Source organism: Haliotis rufescens, unplaced genomic scaffold (genome assembly GCF_023055435.1).
Source record: "Haliotis rufescens isolate VD_foot unplaced genomic scaffold, xgHalRufe1.0.p SCAF_6, whole genome shotgun sequence".
NCBI lineage: Eukaryota > Metazoa > Mollusca > Gastropoda > Lepetellida > Haliotidae > Haliotis > Haliotis rufescens.
This window is the reverse complement of record NW_025964334.1, coordinates 23,939,738-23,960,175: the sequence shown is the minus strand read 5'-3', so window position 1 is coordinate 23,960,175 and position 20,438 is coordinate 23,939,738. Positions and strand designations below refer to the sequence as shown.

General features: G+C 38.0%; 1 protein-coding gene across 1 annotated transcript; it reads right to left on the bottom strand.

The window, feature by feature from the left end:
• Nucleotides 1-881: 881 nt before the first annotated feature.
• Nucleotides 882-3,963, bottom strand: LOC124113444 (CD82 antigen-like). Its single transcript, XM_046473792.1, has 5 exons — nt 3,878-3,963; nt 2,514-2,720; nt 1,751-1,825; nt 1,061-1,168; nt 882-896 (listed from the first exon to the last, which is right to left on the bottom strand). The coding sequence occupies exons 1-5, from the start codon at nt 3,941-3,943 to the stop codon at nt 882-884; spliced, it is 471 nt and encodes a 156-aa protein (XP_046329748.1). The 5' UTR covers nt 3,944-3,963.
• Nucleotides 3,964-20,438: the final 16,475 nt, after the last annotated feature.

The window sequence follows — 20,438 nt, the reverse complement described above, 5'->3', positions numbered from 1 at the left end:
AGGACCACACGTATCTGCAAAAAGTATTCTACTGTCTTCAATCGCTGTTTACCTTTGGTAAATTAAACATCAGGTCATTTTCTATTTGGCTAATATCGTCAATATACATTGTGATGACCACTTGTCAAATTTCAATCTTGTAATTTTCAGTGACACCTATAACAATCATAATATGAATGTTATGTTGCATATGATGACGTCACCCGTTGCAAGTGACAATCCACGCCTTAATGAACCAACATGGTACGTTTACAAATACCACCATGGACACGACTTTATAGCCAAAATGGAGGCATGAGTTGTGTATCGAACTATAACTCATTACTAATTATTGTTTACAATACCTTCTTTGAAACAATGAAATCACGGTACACACCTTATCATTGCCAGTAAACACCGCATCATAATCTCTGTAACCGCGAACGCCACAGCAATGTAACTGTAAAGATAAGGATTCGGTGTTAGATTGGACCCCTAGACTGAAAGGTAGAGTGAGGGTTTTTAAGTCTGTAACTTGTATATACATATGAAATGCACATACATTTTTATAATGGAGGACATGCTATCAAAACAGTGACATTTTCTACTTTAATAAGTGAGGTTGGATAATGAATAGTTATGTAAATAAAAGAGGCAAAACCTTTGCAATAATCATAGTTTTACGATTTCGACAATATCATGGCCATGTATGTATGTACATGTTGCCCCGTGCATAAAACACTAGTCAGTAATCTACAGTTAACACATGACGGGATTCATGTCAAAGAAAAGCAAATATAAACATCTTGTATACGGTCTTAACAAATCTTAAAATAAACATAAAAAAGATCCGTGAAATTACTTTATTTTCTTAGATAATAACGTTGTTCTGCTCGAGTGAGCTACATGTACAGTTCCTGCACAGACAAACCACATCATTCAGTGGTGTGACAACCATAAATTTTCTGAAATATTGCCGATGGTGCGTTTCAATTCAAGTAAAGTAGCATTGGACACATTGGTTTGGGTATCGTTTTCCTGATTAAAGGTATATTCTGCCCATAAAGCTGTTTCCTGTTACCTGTTTTTGAACATAGTCCCAAGGTTTGGTGAACTCGGTAGCATTCTCGCTGTACTTGTTCTGCAAACGGTTTTTAAGGGTGCTACTGAAATGGTCTCTATCCTTTTCCTGAAAACATTAAACATATGTATGAACGGGTTATAAAATATAAAGAAATGTCTGTGATTTAGTCGTTCACGACTAGCCTCAGCACCATCCTCCGCCTTCTGAAGATAACACCTTTGGGGCGTATTTCCTGAAGGCGCTCGAAAATGACGTTACATGTCTCTGATACTATGACTTTGTTGATGCCCGCATAAATCCTGGAACTATCATCCCCACTAAGACAGCATATATTAAACTTTGAGCAAAAGGTTAAAATTAAATGAGTCAAGAGAAGACAAACGTCAGAAACAATTGCACACTAGGTGGAGAACAGACAAGTATAACAATATTGAAAGTGAGAAATCTGTTAAAGTGTTCTAAGTGTTGATGGGTGTGTGGGATGGGCCCGTGAGCTGCAACCCTTGATTGGTGATGTGAGATGCGACTCCTGGGCAGGCCAAAAGTCTATGATCAATGTTTCAAATGAATCTAAGATTATAATTCTTGCCGTAAAAAAAGAACTATGCCATTCTTTAAATTGTTATGCGAGGTAACCGTGATAAAAAGATGAAAGGATATGTCCTACACATTGTGGGTTAGACCTACCAGATTAAAGATCTTGGCTGCCGATATGATGAACACCAGTATTACGATGGGGATGGTCAGGGACAAGGCGATGTACTGAATAATTAAGAGCACACTACTATACGATATGAACATTACATAAGAGCTAAAAAACAGTGTCAGATACGCAGTTTCAACGTACCCTTGGGGCATGGACTGTTACTTGTGCTATAACACACACTGGTTTGTCTGTTACATATAGCGTTTTTAAACTGTTGCTTAAATATTGTTTCGGTATTGTAAAATAACATTCACTCATACCTAAGTATTATGACACCATAAGGGATTCAATTGGACAGATGTGATCAGGGGCCTGTGTGAACAAACATGTCATGGTAAGTAACCATATACAATATATTGGAAAGGATTAGGGGTGTTTCTACTCTTCAGTCTTGTGTCAATGTATATTGCTGTAAAGCCTTACCTTTGCTTAAATGCAACTGAGCCAGAAAATACCATAATGAACTGTAGTCCTTGCTAATGTGTTCACTGATGTGTTAATGTATAATGCTGTAAACCATTATCTTTGTTTAAATGCAATTGTGCCAGTACATATCCTCATGAACTGTAGTCCTTGCTATGATGCTATTGTAGTAACTGATATTTCTGTGATCTAGTATCGTTGCTTGGATGCTATTGTGTCATTGGGTATAGTGGTGAACAATTACCCACGCTTTTCTATAATTATATACAGCAACAAGTAAAATGTTATGAAAAATGTTAGTAAAATGTTGTTTGTTCATACCATTCCTAGCAAATACTTGTTCCTGGCAGCAGCTCCGACACAGCCACAGAAGCCAACAAAGACCACAAGGGCCCCAATGCCAATGATGATCCAGACGCTGTTGGCGAGAAATGTACTACTTCCATCCAGCTTAATTTGAGTGATGTAAGTAATAAAGGGGTTCACTTTGAGAAAAATGCCAAGTCCTATTGTGGCTATTCCGACAATCTGCAAAGATTCAAGATCTCAATACATTATCATTGTGACATAGAAGAGGTTCCCGGTTAATATATTCAGAAAATATGCATAAATCACATTTCAGTTGCAAATGTGCGTCTTGTAAGAGGATATTTCAGCACTAGTGCACAAAACCATACCAGAATACACACTCAACACATTGTACAGCTTTGGGGAATCGAATTCGGCTCTTCGTAGTCACAAACTCAAAGCTTGCTTGATTCTCCGGGCCTGTATTGTATTATGAGCACAAAGTTCACGAGTAAAGGTAGTAATACTGGTGTATTACGGTGTCCTCACTCACTCACTCATAGTGCTAACTTTTAAAAGCATTAAGTTTACATGTGAAGACGTATTACCTGCCCTGTCCGGTATGGTAACCAAACGTAAAGATTATATTTGCATACATTACAAACATCAACAAAATCATATGAAATCTCTGCTGATAGGCATACACTGTAAATATATAAATCTGAATTGTACCTCAAACGTTGTGAAATGAAGAGAACAAAGGCTTGAGTTTAGAGGATATTGCTCAACATGAAGGGAACATTGAAGTTTTATGGATAGATTATTGTCACTCTGAATCTGTATGCATATATTTAAATATGAAGCAAACGAGGCTGTTTCTCTCGTCTCTTTTATGGCGACCTCAGGTGAATAAATCAGTGGAAGGTCACAGGCTATTTGACCATTACCGATTAACATCAGAGCATTTATGTACCTGAAGCTTAAGTGAAACGTTTTTGACGAAATTTGATCAGCAAGGAGGGGAGCTGAAATTAATGTTCACATGAATGTCTGCATGAAATGCGTCACAAAAACTAATGCGAGTGCCATCTCATAGCCTAGAATGCGTCATGAAATTAATGAGTGAGTGAGTTAATGCTTTACGTCACATCGGCAATATTTCAGCCATGTCGTGACGAGTATGAAATTAATATATAAAGTAATCATCATATAAGGTATGATAACGGTTCTGTTGAATAATAACGTTTGCTGTTTCCTGCTGTAGTTATTTGACAAGGTTACAAAGAAAAACACATTGTAAATTTTGCTTGAGTAACTAGTTGAACAGACTTTAATTGTATCAAATAGGAAGGTTTCAGAAAAGTTTATATTTAAGGTGAGGAGGAAAAGCAACTTACAGCAAATATGACATTGAAGAAGATGAAGAGGCACCTGAAGGTCTTTGTACACCAGCCCAGCTCCATCTTAGCGTGTGTAGTCTTGAGGAATATGTCTCCAGGTGTAACAGATGTAGGTGAGAAGTGTGACCTTAGAGTTTACCTCTGAAGCAAAACATAACTCATATAGGCAACTAATCTAAGTTGAGACTGTCATGTTGGTAGGGCTTATCCGTACATTTCCTAGTGAACTATTTATATCAAACATCAAACACATGAGCATAGAAAGAGGAAACCCATATGTCTTGACTATGTAAACAAAAGCCACAAAACATTCTCCATAATCATCAGACATATCTGCTAAAAGCAAAGTCCATTGTATGATTCAGACTCTATGATCAGCATTTGTTTGGGAATCATCATGAAATAATGATGACACCAGCTGATCGAGAAAAGGTGTGGATACAACCCAACCGGTGGCATACCTTCGAAACACGCAAAACGGTTAGTCATTTGTTCACTTGCGAAAAGCTAGGAACATGTTTTACAAAACAGGGAATTGCATCAGACTTAATTTTGGTCACTGATGCAACAAATGTCGACATGTCTGCTATAAAACATGAAACCCGGATCAACAACGGTTGTATGCCGCTCTTTGAATGTATTTTGAAGAAAGAGTATGCTCGAATGTATCTCAAAAGAGCTGGACCACCAAAGGTTGGAGCTGCTGGAACATTGCTCGACATTCAGGGAAAGTTGACTATCCGAATGTTGACGCCATCCTTATCATACAGTCTTGTGGAGATGTGTTTTGTCACATCTAAATTTGTATGCATATATCTAAATATGAAATAGATGAGGTGGTTTCACTGGTCTCCTATATTACTAATACTGGTGGGTAAATCTGCATAAAAAGCCGATCAACAAGAAGAGGAACATAATTGGTGCCAATGGGAATGCCAATAACTACTTCTTGTGTACATGTTTTATCCCCAACTGTCACCATGGATGTTTTCAATGAGGAGGTCCAGCATTTCACATGTTGTTTGATCAGTTAATTTTATTTACTTTCATTTTTGACAAATTGCCTCGACCTGAAGATAGAGATGTAAATATAGCTATGGCAACCACGATTAGGAACAAATGTCCCATCGATCAAGGAATGAAGTTTTCCCCCAGGTTTGTAGTGTGGGATTGTGGTACATGTATACAAAGGTGTAAAATCAAATATTTTGACACAATTCAACTTGAATTGGTTATTTTCTGAGATTGCACAAATTCAAGCAAATCCTTCGAATTTTTTAGAATCGACATTGTGATAATTCCACTTGTCTCATATACAGTCTGTGGATATATAGAAAGTGTTAAATATATTAATGATTATGGTTAATCTTTGAGACAAGGATCAGGGATTTGGTGCTACGTATGCAGAACCTGCAATATGTCGTTCTGAGTACGGATTTTAATGGAGCTTTGAAAACCAGTAAAAAAGGAAATGGACATGTGTCATGCCAAAAGTATCTCAGTTAACATACTGACCTTATCTGTTGCATCACTTAATATGTAACTCATACCATTTTCTCCAATCAAACACTCAATTAATTGTATTTTTCTTTTAGGGTTTTATAGTGGGAACTACGACACACACATCATGGAAGTTCAGACAGACTTGGATGACTGAAAGATGGGACAGAATAGGTTTATTCCCATTCTGGTTCCTCTTTTCAGTTGTGCATTCAGCCACTAACAATATCACGCACGGAATAAGTAGGGAAGTCACTTGTGGTTATGACACTCATATTGGTAGCAGATTACGTCTTCGGAGTCATACATAGTAATAATCAAATCTTTATATTTACTTAAGAACTGACCTTCACTTTGTGTGAGTTCATTGGAGTATGAACCTTAATAGAGTGAGGGCCAAACTGTATGAACGTCGGAGCTTGCACCCCTTGGGCCATGTGGGCTTTTTTTACAAACTGTGGTGACCGTGGATACAGTCACATATTTATCTTCAGAGGTCAATTTACCTAAAATGAAAGTAAATGCCATCTGCCGTTTACTGATAAAAAACAGTATGTGCAATGCTGGACTTCATTGACAACAGGTAAACGCACAGCAAAAAAAATGCAGTTTCCGGTATCCGGATACCTGCCGGATACCACCGGACACTTACCCAAAACGCGTCCGGGTATCCGGTGGCAGATACCTTGCCGGATACCAGATCTGTGGTATCCGGCATGGACACCTCACCGGAAAGTATGTCACCTGGAATCCGGGTATCCGGCACCGGATACCTCACCGGATACCTCAATCTGGGTGTCCAGGGATCCGGCACCGGATACCTCATTCTGAGTTTCCAAAAACATGTCACAATTTGGGGGGTGCATTTTGTTCAATTAAGTGTGAAACACCTAAAAATATATTGGAAACTAACCATGAAAATTGAACATTGCTGAAGGTATCCGGCAGGTATCCGGCAGGTATCCGGCAGGTATCCGGATGCAATTTTTCGAGATGTCTTTCTCCTAGTAAATAATGTTAGCCTGGGCATAGCAGATAGCTGTAATATTCTGTGCTATTTTAGTTGTAAATATCCCCTTGAAGTTGAGATCTATGGGCATGTACTTTTGGTGAAAACATTTTTCAAGTTCATATATATTTCAATTTAGATGTTCAGCGTATTAAATGAAAAGCATTCAGTCCTGGTATGATGGTATCCTTACATATCATCTTCATATTCCCAGTTTGTTCTAGCCTAGTGGTTGAAGCATTCGATTCACCACATCGGTACATTGCTTGGTGTCACCCATCATAATATTGTTTGAATTTTGCTCATAAAGTGGCATAACACCATACTCAGTCTGACAAAAAAATGAAAGTCATTGGCTGTGTGCTCACTTGGGCCTTTGTTCCTGGTGAGATTAAAAGTTTATTTTGGAACTGTATCAATACTTGTTACATCATGACAGACGAGTTTCATTGAAGTTCGAAACAGAATATCATTAACCCAAATGGGTGCATAAGACTAATGGCATCCACAGAAAACACCTAATAAAGTACTGGTACATAAAAATATCAATGTAACTTTTCTACTGACATGGAACTAAAAACTTCGTTCAGTGAGCTGTATTAATTGTAGGAAAACATTCAGGGCATTAGTATATTTGATATATGTTAGCACCTATGTTATGAATGATCAATATGATATTTCTTTAAAGAAGCAAAACACAAAAATTGTTAAGATAAAAAATCATATTTATTGATTTTATGACATTTCATTGGTTCAGTAACCAGAGGTGTTTGCAAGAACATTCAAAAACAGAAACAGATGCTTCAATGCCATTTTCTAAATAAACAAATTAGTCAAATCTCAGAAGAATTTCAAGGTAGAAGAATATCTAAAGTCAATTATGTTTGTGCAGTAAACCACAAAAGTCATTCAGATTTGTATAGTCAGCGTCAGTGTACACCACATAAACAGTCTCACTGCTGTGGTATTAATTCCTTTAGACTTGATTAATGTCGTAATAAAACAACCTACAGAATCACACTGATGTGGCATTATTCATTCAGAATCATCACTTTCTGAGGTGAACCTGTTAGTTGTTCTGGGGAGGATTATTCATCATCCGGAGAGTCCTTTGTATGACTTGTCTGATCTGGTGTCATTGTGAAATCCAGGTGCCTGAAACAATTTATAACATCTTTAAAAGCTTGTTATTAAAAATATAAGAAACACACATATATTGACAAAGGGTAAAAATTGGGTTTCTCAATGAGTAAGGTAATGACAATTTATCAAGCAACTGTTAACCAAACCCTGTTAACCAATGTAAAAAAGCCATAGCAAACAGTAAATTGTACAGAAAATACAAAATTGTAATTGATCTTCTGAAAACAATTCCTGTAGTGCCATAAGGCAGGCTCACCTGAATTTTTCTCAAATGTTTGCATTACATCAAAACACAAGGAAAGGTAAACAAGGCAATGCAAATTGCATAAAATAGGTTCTTATACATAAAAACAGAACTAAAGTATTTGACGTAATAAGCGCCTCGCTCTAATAAGCGCCCATGGGAATATTTGCTAATATATTGGCTAGTGAACAATCCCAATTAGCACCCTTTCCAATTAATCAATGTATACAAGACTTATTTATTTGCGTATAATACACACTTGTGTGTGATATGCATTATCATATTTTTATCATTTATCCTATCTTTAATTCAGATTAACAATAACGGCAAAAACTGCCAAATATATTGGTCAACTGTAATCATAATTTAAGTAGTTCTATTTGGTTTTGGAACTGTTCAAGGGTAATTGTAAATATATGTGTATTCCTATTTGAATACTCATTTGATTGTTATAAAGTTACACAGTATTGCATCTATCGTCTGTTTCTAAATACAGTGGAACCTATCTTTGACTTGTGTGACATAATTGAATCATACCCCAAGTTCATTATGCATTGTTATGCATCTGCACAGAGTGGTCAAAGTCCTTGTCACACACATAGTTTGCTACAAGGCAGAATCCAATAAGTACAGTTGAGACATCAGGTTGTATCCAGACAAACTGTCTGATAATCTCAAGTATGGTCTTGGTCGCATCAAGGGATGTAGCTAATCCTAAATAAACATTAAACAAGTGACATAATCTCTTCTACAGAATACTTGATCAAAGCCTGCCCCACCTTTGATGTTTATCATCTCGTTACGCTCACAACAGCTCATTAGCAAGATGAGCTCAATGTCAACTCATGGTGGATTAGGGATTAACAGGGCAATTAGTGTCAGGTGGGTATTATCACTTGCAATTGTCTGTTAATTACTTAATTGAGTAGTGACGGCTTAGTTAGTTTCCAACCACACTGACTGTCATGCTACTTATCAAGTCAGTTTACTGGTAACTTGTGTCTGTGGACCAAGGAAATGTATCATGCCAGATACTTAAAAAGTTCTACTCATAAGTAATAAAATAATGAGTTTTGATATGCAATTCTCCCTACAAAGACATTTAACATTTGATATACATAAACTGTCTGTTGAAACTATGATGATGCTAATATACAAGTCGCACAAAACAACCTATTCATATACTGGTACCTAGCCAAACATACATTTTTTATGTGTATGCACATGCTTGTACACATATACCTCTACTGGCATATCACACATACCAACAATCATTAGATGGATGTAATCGTTCAAAAATATTTTACATACAAAAACAAGTGAACAGATTCTGTAATAGCATGGTTAATATTGGGAGATGTTTTAGCATTTCCATTTTCACAGAATCGAAGGCATATCCTTTCATGACTCAGATCAGCTTGTAGTGATTTAAATTCACATAAAACTGATTCATGTCAAATGACCTATCCCGCATGTGTGGGACCTGTTATAAAAATACCATTAATTACTTATTTGTGTGTCCAAATTATGCTATTATTAGAAATAATAGGTATTATTATACAGCATGGATATGATATAAGAAAGCTTTATATGGAATTGTTGAAAATTATGTACAGGAAAACATTGAAATAAATCAATCAATACGTGCATTTATCTCAGAATCTGGTAGATTTAATCAATATGGACTTCTCCTTCATTATCTACTTATAATCAGATGATTACATTATTGCTCAACTGATAGTTTGCAATAGTATAGAATTAGTATTTTATTAATACTTATTTTGTATTTCAGCATCATTTAGATAAGCCATCGGCTTGTTTGCAAATCCAGTTCACTATAAAAAAAATATATGTTTAAAACACATGTAGTAGAACATATTGCAATAGTTAAGACCCGAAAAGAAGTTATGTGTAGGATCTTCAAAATGGTATCCACAAGAGCAGGTTGTAGAATCATGTTGGTGTTTGTTGTTTAACTCTGCACTCAGCCATATTCCAGCTATATGACGGCGGTCTGTAAATAATCAAGTCTGGACCAGTCTATCCAGTGATTGACATCGTGAGCATCGATCCACACAATTGGGATACAATGACATGGATCAACCAAGTCAGGGAGCCTGATCACCCGATCCATTAAGTTATCTCTCACAACTAGCATAGGTTGATCATGTTGATGGGGACTAACTTCAACCTGGAATCCCCACGTGAGTAAGTATGCGGCTGTTAGCTTTGTTTGATGTTTAACGCCACACTCAGCAATATCGCAGCTATGTGGCAGGAATCAAACCTGGGTCTTCAGCACGAAGAGTGAACGCTTCAACCGCTAGGCTACCCCACCACCACAAATTCCCCCATGATAAAGTTGTCATCATGGTTATTGTTCAACTAGTTCAAGTGAAAATGTTCATACCCTTAAAATGTCTTATCTTCCACTTCACGATGATCTCTGATGCAAAACCTCCCTGTTATTAAAGCTGTTCTTGATTCTTCACACTGGAAAAATATGTTGAGGCTATTAATCATTCTCACAGAGTACAGGGAGTATATGAAATAAGACAGTGAGTCACATTAGCATACAAATTATCCAGTTAAAGTAAACATATTTCTACATTATATACATAAGCAAATACTAACATATGATAGACAGGCTACTTGTCATATAAAAATATAATTATACATTTACTTACATGTTGGCTATAAAAGTTAATGTGTCACATGTGACAGGCTTACATGTGGTAAATTACTTTAATACGTGATCATTGTAATATTCACATATTCCTTACCTTAATGTGTCACTTCAGCTGCCAGCATGACCTCAGCTGCAATCTCAATATTTGGCCAGTTTTGACGAAATGACCGATCGTGTTCAGTGTATAAGCTGGGCCTCGTCTCTAATATAACTTGGCGCAAGTTGACGACGCGCATAGAGAGCCGGGAACCAGCTTATGTCGTGTTAACCTGGTTCCCGGCTCCCTACGCGCGTCGTCAACTTGCGCCAAACAATAATGTGATATTAGAGACGGGGCCCAGCTTAGTGTTAACCCGGAACAAGCCATTTTACCCATATTCCCCTACGGTCCAGGGCGCCATTTTAGAACATGGATGTAAACAAACCTCGTGTATCGATATACACTGTGATTCTTGATTACGATAAGCTTACCTCGTGTATCGATACATTGTTCTCATTCACCTCCACCACGGAAATGCCGGCCGAAGTTCCTCTCAGCCATCCACAACGCGGAAGTCAACAGTATTTGGAAAGGCGATTGGTATTGCCAGGTACGTAGCAGGGCTTCGAGGCCTTATGATTTCTGTGCAGATATCTTATGGAACGGATTGATGTAGATATTTTCCTGCTCTACATACTTTACCGTAAACGCCAAGGGTCCTTTTTTTAGTATATTGGTCAACTGTTTGTTAGCATAAGGGGCGTAATGGATTTGTGGTCAAAACAAGATGATCCAAATTAGATCCGCTTTTTTATAGATAATGAAGAAAAGTACCAAGATCTAGGAACGATTATTAACTCTAAACTTTCGTGGGATGCTAATACAGATTATAATTTACAATAATGGCCACCAAAGACTTTATTTTTTTTACGCTTAGGATATTGTTATAATTACACTGTTATGTCCTTGTTTTGTATAAGCTTCATAACTTAATCATTCAATATTTCATGGAATGACTCTGACCTTGGCGAGGATCTTTTTTGCAACAAGTGATTCCTTATGTAAAGTGTATGTTGAATGACCCTGGCTTTGTTGTCAAATAATTGTTTGACAGTTGTTAAATATGGGGTTATGTTTTATCTCTGAATGTTTGGGATGAAATATTTTAATAAGGACAGTTCTAAGTTGGAAACTCAACTGGGGCCTTTTCAATTGAATTCAATGTACAGCATGTACAGTTTGGACATTTCTCTAATGTGAATGCTACTTATGTTTGCAGAATGTCTGGATGAATGAATGAGTCAGTCATCTGCACAGCATCAATGGAAAAAGGGAAGCAATGAGGAACAAGAGAAGAGTAGCAGTGAGTGGTAAATATTTGAAATTATTCTGTTTGGTTCATCATGTTCATGTAGCTATTCTGCAAATATTTCTTCAGTTTGCTTGTTCTTTATCACCTGTTGGCATGGATGGCCTAATTATCAAAGACACTACAACTTGCTGTGCATAGTTGCATCTCTTGGGCTTGACAGAAACCGATGGTCGTGGGTTTGAATCGAGGGTAGCATCATACACTTGCTTGTGGGTTTCATCAAAGTGGTAAACATGTAAGACCTGCATCACTTCGGGCTTTCTTCCCACATCAAGCTTACATGCCGTGATATAACTGGAATACTGTTCAAAGAGGCGTTAAACCCAATTCACTCATTTAACACAACATCCAGCAATAGTTCGGCTAAATGACAAGGATTATAAATTAATCAAATCTCAAATCTCAACTAGACAAACCAGAGATTAATGTTATGAGCTCGATCCAGACGCACCGATGATGACGACTGTTATGGACAACATCCCACGTTATTGGGTACGATTACGAGCTTTCAATGAGCCCACTTGCTACCTCATCTATTACTTTGGCTTGTATGGCAAGCATAGGTTGCTAGGAACATTTTTAAGAGATGTCAGTTAATGATTGTTTCAACTCATCAGCATGGAACAATATATATCTCAAATGTTTGGTGTATAACTAAACTCAAAGATGATAAATTAAGTGAATTTGCTGCCTTTTATCTGTAAGTACATGTTGCAACAATTCTTTTCTTTTGCTACAATCTTTATACATAATTTTGCAGAAACTGAAGTCCAGCTTGAGATACCCGGATGACAGGTTGACAGTCTGGAAGGACCCTTCAAGATATCCGAAGTGATTGGCAGACAGCGATGAGGAGAGTCCTGTTATTTCAATGGGAGCCTACCGAGACGTTATATGCCAATTGACACTGGGACACACTCACAAAGGGTGGTCAGGCTAATGTGAGAAGACCAACCAATGCCAAGTCGGAGTGGGACCCTTCAAGGACGTTGAAGAAATTATTGTCTTTGGCCATGTGGTAATCACTTGAAAGGAATGATGTTTGCGACTACTTGTCTATAAATGTGGACCCAAACACCAAATAGAATGTTCACAATTCTACTAACACAATGCAACAGGGATAGAGCCCATCTGGCCTCCCCTCATCCTGGTTCCTGTTTTTCCATGGCAATATAGAAGGAAAAGGATGTTTGAGGGCAAGTAACTCTGAACTGGTGAGCATGGTCTGCTGATGCTTTCAAGTGAACAGTTATCCCGCTCTGTTATGAGTATTGAAGAATGGGAGGAAAGTGCATACTGCATCAGGAACCATTATGTGAACACTGTTCAATGTGTGATATATGCATATAAATAAAAGAAATTGATAATTTGTTTGTTGTTTGTTTCTTTAGCCAGCTGTGTAAATGGGGATTTTCCAATATTTTGCCTCAGTTTGATAGCCACAGTTATCGTATAAAACCATGCATTGCTCGGACATCTTTGGAATAACACATTGATCTGCTATGTCAAAGGTCAATGTCACAGCCAGACAAAAAAATTGTTAATGGCCAAACTCTTCCTTAGGGCAGGGATAGAAGTTGGCAACAGGTCATACACTTACTTTTTATCCCCCGGCATATAATACGGGGGATATAGTGATCAGCCTGTCTGTCCGTCTGTCCGTCCGTAATCATTTCCTTTTCCGGGGCAGAATTCGAAAACCATTCAGTGTATTTGATCGAAACTTGGCAAAGCTATCATGCACATACTGAAGTGGTGCCTTTCAAATTTTGGGATTTTTCTAATCTTTATTTTTTAATTTTTTTATGGAATGAAGTTGGACATAGACTCAATTGGGGATGAGGTTCATTTCTGGGGCAGAATTCGAAAAACATTCAATGTATTTGATCGAAACTTGGCATTCATATGGATGCGACCATGGTGGATCTTTTGTGGGTAAACAATGTATGCTTCTTAAAGAACATTCAACTGTTGACTCATTACATACAGAAATGCACTAGTGGTTACTTTACAGACAGCTGCCGGGGGGATATGTCATCTTTCTGATGACTCTTGTTCTCTAATGAGCCTTTTCCTGCAGAAGTCTAAATAACTCTTATACACATAGTTGTATATCATTGTCATATGTTTGTCAATATTACACTGAATGAAGCACTTTACAATTGTTTTTGAAATAGTCGCAACTGATATTGAAGGTCAAATTAGCTTTCAATGTCTTTCAGTAAAAATGTTCACAGTAACTGAGGAACAGCTCTCTGTAGTGTGATGAAATCTGGTACATGTCACCCTCAGAGTGAGGCATATTGTGTTTCAAACTTAAATGAAGCTGGTATGCTCATAACAAGTACTTGTACCTTTACAAATAATCATATTATCATCTCACTAGGACCAAAGGCCCAAGTGAGCACACAGTCGATGAGTTTATACTTTCACTCAGAATAATCTGGAAGTCTGAACATGAAATTTAAGGATATCATCATACATGTATTAGAACTGATGTTTGTTCATTAAACAGCTTAACATCTAAAAAGAATTATAGATGAAATTGAAAAAAATTGTCTTCTCCAAAAGTACATGCCCATAGATCTCAACTTTAAGGGGATATTTACAACTAAAATGACACAGAATATTACCACAGCTATCTGATATGCCCAGGCTAACATTATTTACCAGAAATAAGACATCTCGAAAAATTGCATCCGGATACCTGCCGCATACCTTCAGCAATGTTCAATTTTTATGGTTAGTTTCCAATATATATTTAGGTGTTTCACACTTAATTGAACAAAATGCACCCCCAAATTGTGACATGTTTTTGGAAACTCAGACTGAGGTATCCGGTGCCGGATTCTTGGTATCCGGTGCGGATCCTTGGACACCCAGATTGAGGTATCCGGTGAGGTATCCGGTGCCGGATACCCGGATTCCAGGTGGCATACTTTCAGGTGAGGTGTCCATGCCGGATACCACGGATATCCGGCAAGGTATCTGCCACCGGATACCCGGACGCGTTTTGGGTAAGTGTCCGGTGGTATCCGGCAGGTATCCGGATACCGGAAACTGCATTTTTTTTGCTGTGATGGTGACTGACTTACTGTAGGATTCAATTTCATTACACGTTCATTCTATTAACAACAAAGGCAATGTGGACCCAATTTGAACGTACAGGGTAACAATCCATTCACAGAGGAGGCCTAACCTCATGCTAACATAGCTGTCTCACCTGTTTTGCGCTGCCAGATTACACAACGTTTATGTACGCACAACTAGTAATAACAGGTACAGTGCGATACCTTATATTGTAATTTCACTGAATATGTCGTCCTAATATAATGCAGGGTGTGACTGATCATGAATTATAACGATATTAAGTGGCTTTCAGGTTTAAAATTAAAAATATATTAACACAACCGTTCATATAACGATGACCACGCCAAGTATCAACTTTCAGGTCAAATTTCGAATTCATGTGACCATTCAGATTGCCTGAAATCACCATAACGGATTTATTTGACAAAATCAAATGTTATGATGGAGGTTGTGCAGAAACAGATACAGATAGGTTAGTATCCACAATATGACCTTGGGGACAACAAACCAAAGATCATACTTAGTGCGTAAGTTGGATTCGACTAAATATAAAACGTCAATGTCATACAAGAGTCAGGGCATCCACCGAAACCGATTCCATTCGGTGCAAAAGATAAGAAATAACTAATCAAGTAGTAAAGTTTTAAAGGGCAGGTTCAACCTGGTTTGTTTGTACTTTTTCAATGCGAAATGTTAATATTCAACATGAAAAGTATTTACCGAGTAGTTTCGATGAAAGTTGGAAGTGTCCGTTGTGTGAATCGAGCTTATGCGCATTTGGACATCCTGATGTCGTATTTCGAGAGCGCTACCTGCTGGCTCTAAAGCTAATACAAAGCTGGTGCTAATGGAGCCTTATATGAAAACAGGCTGAAGTAACAGCTGAAGGAACACCGAAACATCGCCTCCACAGTAAATAAAGAAGTTGTTTTCCATATATTGTGTCTCCTTTGTTGCATCCAAGTGGTTTTTGACACTGAACATACCACATTACACAGTCAGTTATTATATATTCAAAATAAAAACAAATATCACTTTTAAAACCTTATCTTTAACAGTGACATATTGTCAGTTTCTATTTCACAGGGATCAAAGCCACCTTTGCTAAAACTGTAGGGGCAAATATTTGGGAAATATAGGGGAACATTTGAAATTAGTAGGGGTTTTAAGGAATTTTTTAAACTAAAGATACAGCTGTATAATGGAAATTTGTGCTTACCAGATACAGGTTTTTAATTGCCAATGGACATTCACTATCTTTCCTGACATTTCTATGCACGGGAAGCAGCCTTATGAGCAATAGCAGTCCATTCAATTCCTATTCAGTCCTAATCTTGCTTCAAACTGAATGTCTGAATGACTGTGGGGGTGATGGACTAGATGTGGGTGACATGGCTGGATACCAAACCTCAGCGCAGAGAAATGACAGGAGCGTTTCACTACATTTTTGTTTTGCTCCTACAAAATAAAAATAATAAAATCTAAAGCACCTATTTCTCGGAAGTCAGTTGTGCCATAAAAATATGTCAAGTATAGGGATAAAATGTCAATATAGAAAATATTGGGAAAGTTAAAAATATAGGAATTTATAGGAATTATAATTATGCCTGTATTTCATAACACAAAACAGAATGATATTCAGCTATGTTATACAATGCAAATGAGCACCCAAATTGAATGTGAAGAAAAACAGCCCATTCTCACTCGTAAGTACGCTATTTCACGTGTCTTGCGCTGCCAGCATACTCGGTGTCCTTGACTAGCAATTCCCAATATAGTGTGATACCTTTCATTGCCTTTATACTGCATATGTCGTCCTTGTATACTGCTGGGCGTCCACTGTCATGAGCTATCACGATATTAAGTAGGTTTCAGATATGTAATTAATTAAAAGGTTATTAACGCTTACTGGAAAGTGGAAACCATGTTCAACTCAGATCTCGAATTCATGTGACTATTCAGATCACAGGAATATCATATGGCCGAATTCATTAACAAAATGAAATATACGTAAATAGGTTGTGCAGAATTATGTTCAGATGTAGCTGACTATATCTCTAATATGTAGTCTATATAACAGAAATTTATAACATGATACGACTAAAATGAGCAACACTTAAATGAAGCCTGCAAAATGCTTTTGAAACCATACTTTATAAAATTTACGTTTATTGTGTTAAATTTACGTTTATTGTCGGCACCCTCCTCGTGGTGAGTGCTGGGTAACGCTAATAGCTCTTCCCCCATGTGGAACCGGGGCAGAATGTGTCCACAGCATCCCATTGCTGGTCGAAAAAGGCGACCGAATTGGGCAACCTGTTTGCCGTGGGTTGCACCCCTGTGTCGGTGGAGGACGAGATTCTGGTGGTTGAGGGAACCTGGAGCCAGGAACAGTGTTCCTTTGCCCACAACACCACTTCGACCCTTACTTCACCTAGACGGGTGGTAGAATGGGCCCGGTTCTATCAATCGGCTGGTCACGCCATGCCCTGTGTATGGAAAACGTAGATGTTAAGCATGTTCTGTATCTTTGAATGCTGTAAATGAATGTTCTCACTGGAAATCATATGTAAAAATTTGCCTAGAGTCCCATGCCAGAAGGCGGTGGCATATGAGCCAATCTGGTAATGTTAACCTCCAAACTCAATATGTATCCAATTTCTTGTCATGGGCAGAACCAGCCTGGCATTTATTTTGGTATACAGATTTTGCTGTTTGTGTCATATTTTCTGGAGCATAACAACCCTGTAGCCCTGGTGTTTGCATCTTGGAGATCCGGTGCATTGCAACACTGTCTATTATGCTACTCATGGTGGATGGGGAGCAGGGTTGCTGAATCACTTCAAAATAATCATGGCTCACTTACACTCTGGTTCAAAAAGACGTCATTTAGACTCAAGTTCGTCTGATGAAGCTGATACTCTTCCTGATTCCTGGGCTCGATTCCTTGTGATCGAAGCCACAGATCATGAACCACTCAAACTAAATCCCTTAGCTATATCCAAACCTATTCATGGCTATTGTGGTGAAGTTAAAAATGTCACACGATTGCGTACTGGATCTCTTCTGGTGGAATGTGCGAGGAAACAGCAGTCTCTCAATTTATTATCTATCAAACACTTTGCTAATATTGAGGTTACTGTTTCTAAGCATAGGACGTTGGCATTGTTCGTGACAGGACACCTTCCCTTTCAGACATGACAGAAGATGTAATTGTTTCTGAATCTAAAAATCAAGGAGTACATGCCGTCAAACGTTTAACCCGAAAGGATGACAAATCAAACATTGTCCTAACGAACATATATTTGTTCACTTTTGCTCGTCAATCGGTTCCAAATTCAATTAAAGCAGGTTATGTCAACATCGGAGTGGAGGTGTATGTTCCCAATCCACTCCGATGTTATAAATGTCAAAAGTTTGGTCACGGTTTGAAAACCTGTAGACGCCCTGTTGTTTGTCATCGTTGTGGTGGCAACCTTGAGAGTGCGGATTGTACTCCAGATCTCAAATGTGCCAACTGTGAATGCCAACACATGACCTCTTCAAAATCCTGCCCAGTATTTCAAACCGAGACGAAAATACTGAAACTTAAATGTGAAATTAACATCTCTTTTGCAGACGCTAGGGAGCTTGTTGCCAGTCAATCAACAACTCTAAACTATTCTGCTGCTGTGACCAAATCTGCTAAAATCTTTTAATCGGTACTGTGGCAAACCGATTTGACATGGGTCAATTCTGACCGACCTGTTGCAAGTGCTTCTGTCATTGATATTCCAATCTCTGACAGTAAATCCGCATCATCACCATGTTGTGTTCAGGCTGAGACTCAGACTTCGTCTGAGGCATCTCCTGAAGAACCATCTATTCGGGAACGTAAATTTTCTAAAAAGCAATGGCAAAGGTTAAATAGGAAACAATCACCTAGCACCCCCTCTTCTTCGGAAGTATCTCTTCACAACTCCTTAAGTACTTTAGACATGGAGGTGACTCCATCGCCAGGCAGTAGCGATAGGAGTTCATCTTACTCACGTTCACGTGAGAGATCTCCAATTGAGCCCCCATGACCCACTCATCAAATTTAATTCAATAGAACTGTAGAGGACTTAGGAATAATTATACTGAGTTACAACCCTTAATTCAGGATTTTAAGCCATCTGTCATATGTTTACAGGAAACATATTATAAGGATACTGACAAATTTGATATTAGAGGCTATACCTCCTACAACGTCTTTTCACCACTTGGTGCTAAAGCCACTGGAGGTTCTTCAATTCTAAAGAAACACGTCGTCATCCATAGCCCCGTTCAACTTACTACTCCCCTTCAGGCTGTTGAAATCCGTGTAACTTTGCACATTGTTTTTACATTGTGCTCGCTATATATCCCACCATCTTCTTCTCTCCGACAGTCTGAACTTCAAGCTCTCTATGATCAACTCCCAGAGCCCTTTATTATTATGGGTGATCTAAATGGGCCTAATCCACTTTTGGGTAGTGTTCAGACAAATAATAAGGGGAAACGTTTGGAAGATTTCATTTCCAACAATGACTTATATATCTATAACGATGGTTCAAACACATATCTACATCCCGGTACAGGTACCTACTCTGCTCTGGATTTATCACTCACTCACTCTGATTTATTAAACGAATTTGAATGGTCCGGCCACGAAGATCTCTGTGGCAGTGATCATTTCCTAACTATTTTAAAACCTGTCTTACCTTCAGATGTTCCTCCTTCAACAAGATGAAACTTCACTAAGGCCAACTGGCCTTTATTTGAAATGCTCGCATCCAATAAATTGAAACCTGATCTATTTATTGACACGACTGATCCTGTACAATTATTTTCGGAGGAATTAAACAAAATAGCAGATGAATGTATTCCTAAGTCCTCTGCTAATCCACACATCCGTAAACCATGGTTCAACAATGGCTGCAAACAAGCTAGGAAGGCACGGAAAAAGGCTGAACACTATTTCCGTCGCCATCCCATGGTCCATAATTTGAATAAATATAAAATCTTAAATGCCAAAGCCAGGCGTACGTTTAAACAAAATAAACGCCAATCTTGGCAACATTATGTTTCCAAAATACACTCACGAACGCCTATGTCCAAGGTATGGAACATGACACAGAACATTAAAGGTAAGAGTTCTAAATGTAGCGTCCACCATCTTAAGAATGGGGATGACATAATAACTAATAAATCGGATATTGCAAATAAACTCGATGAAACGTTAGCAAAACATTCTTCTTTCTCAAATTATGTGCCTCAATTCCAAAAATTTCATAAACAGCAGGAAAAGAAAACTATATATTTTAAATCAGATAATGGGGTAGATTATAATGAAATATTTTCGATCCATGAACTTCATACAGCTCTTGGACAAGCTCAAGATACTGCTACAGGAGCTGATAATGTACACTATCAACTCCTGAAGCACTTACCAGAACCGTGTTTAGAAACCCTTTTGTTAGTTTTTGATGATATATAGACATCAGGTTAGTTTCCTTCTTCCTGGCGTGATG

Excerpts from the sequence above, each read along its gene's own strand:
- LOC124113444 (XM_046473792.1), bottom strand. The coding sequence starts at position 3,943 with ATGGAGCTGGGCTGGTGTACAAAGACCTTCAGGTGCCTCTTCATCTTC. Across the intron at positions 2,721-3,877 it reads TCTTCAATGTCATATTTGCT|ATTGTCGGAATAGCCACAAT; the intron begins GTAAGTTGCTTT and ends GAATCTTTGCAG. Across the intron at positions 1,169-1,750 it reads CAGCCAAGATCTTTAATCTG|GAAAAGGATAGAGACCATTT; the intron begins GTAGGTCTAACC and ends TAATGTTTTCAG.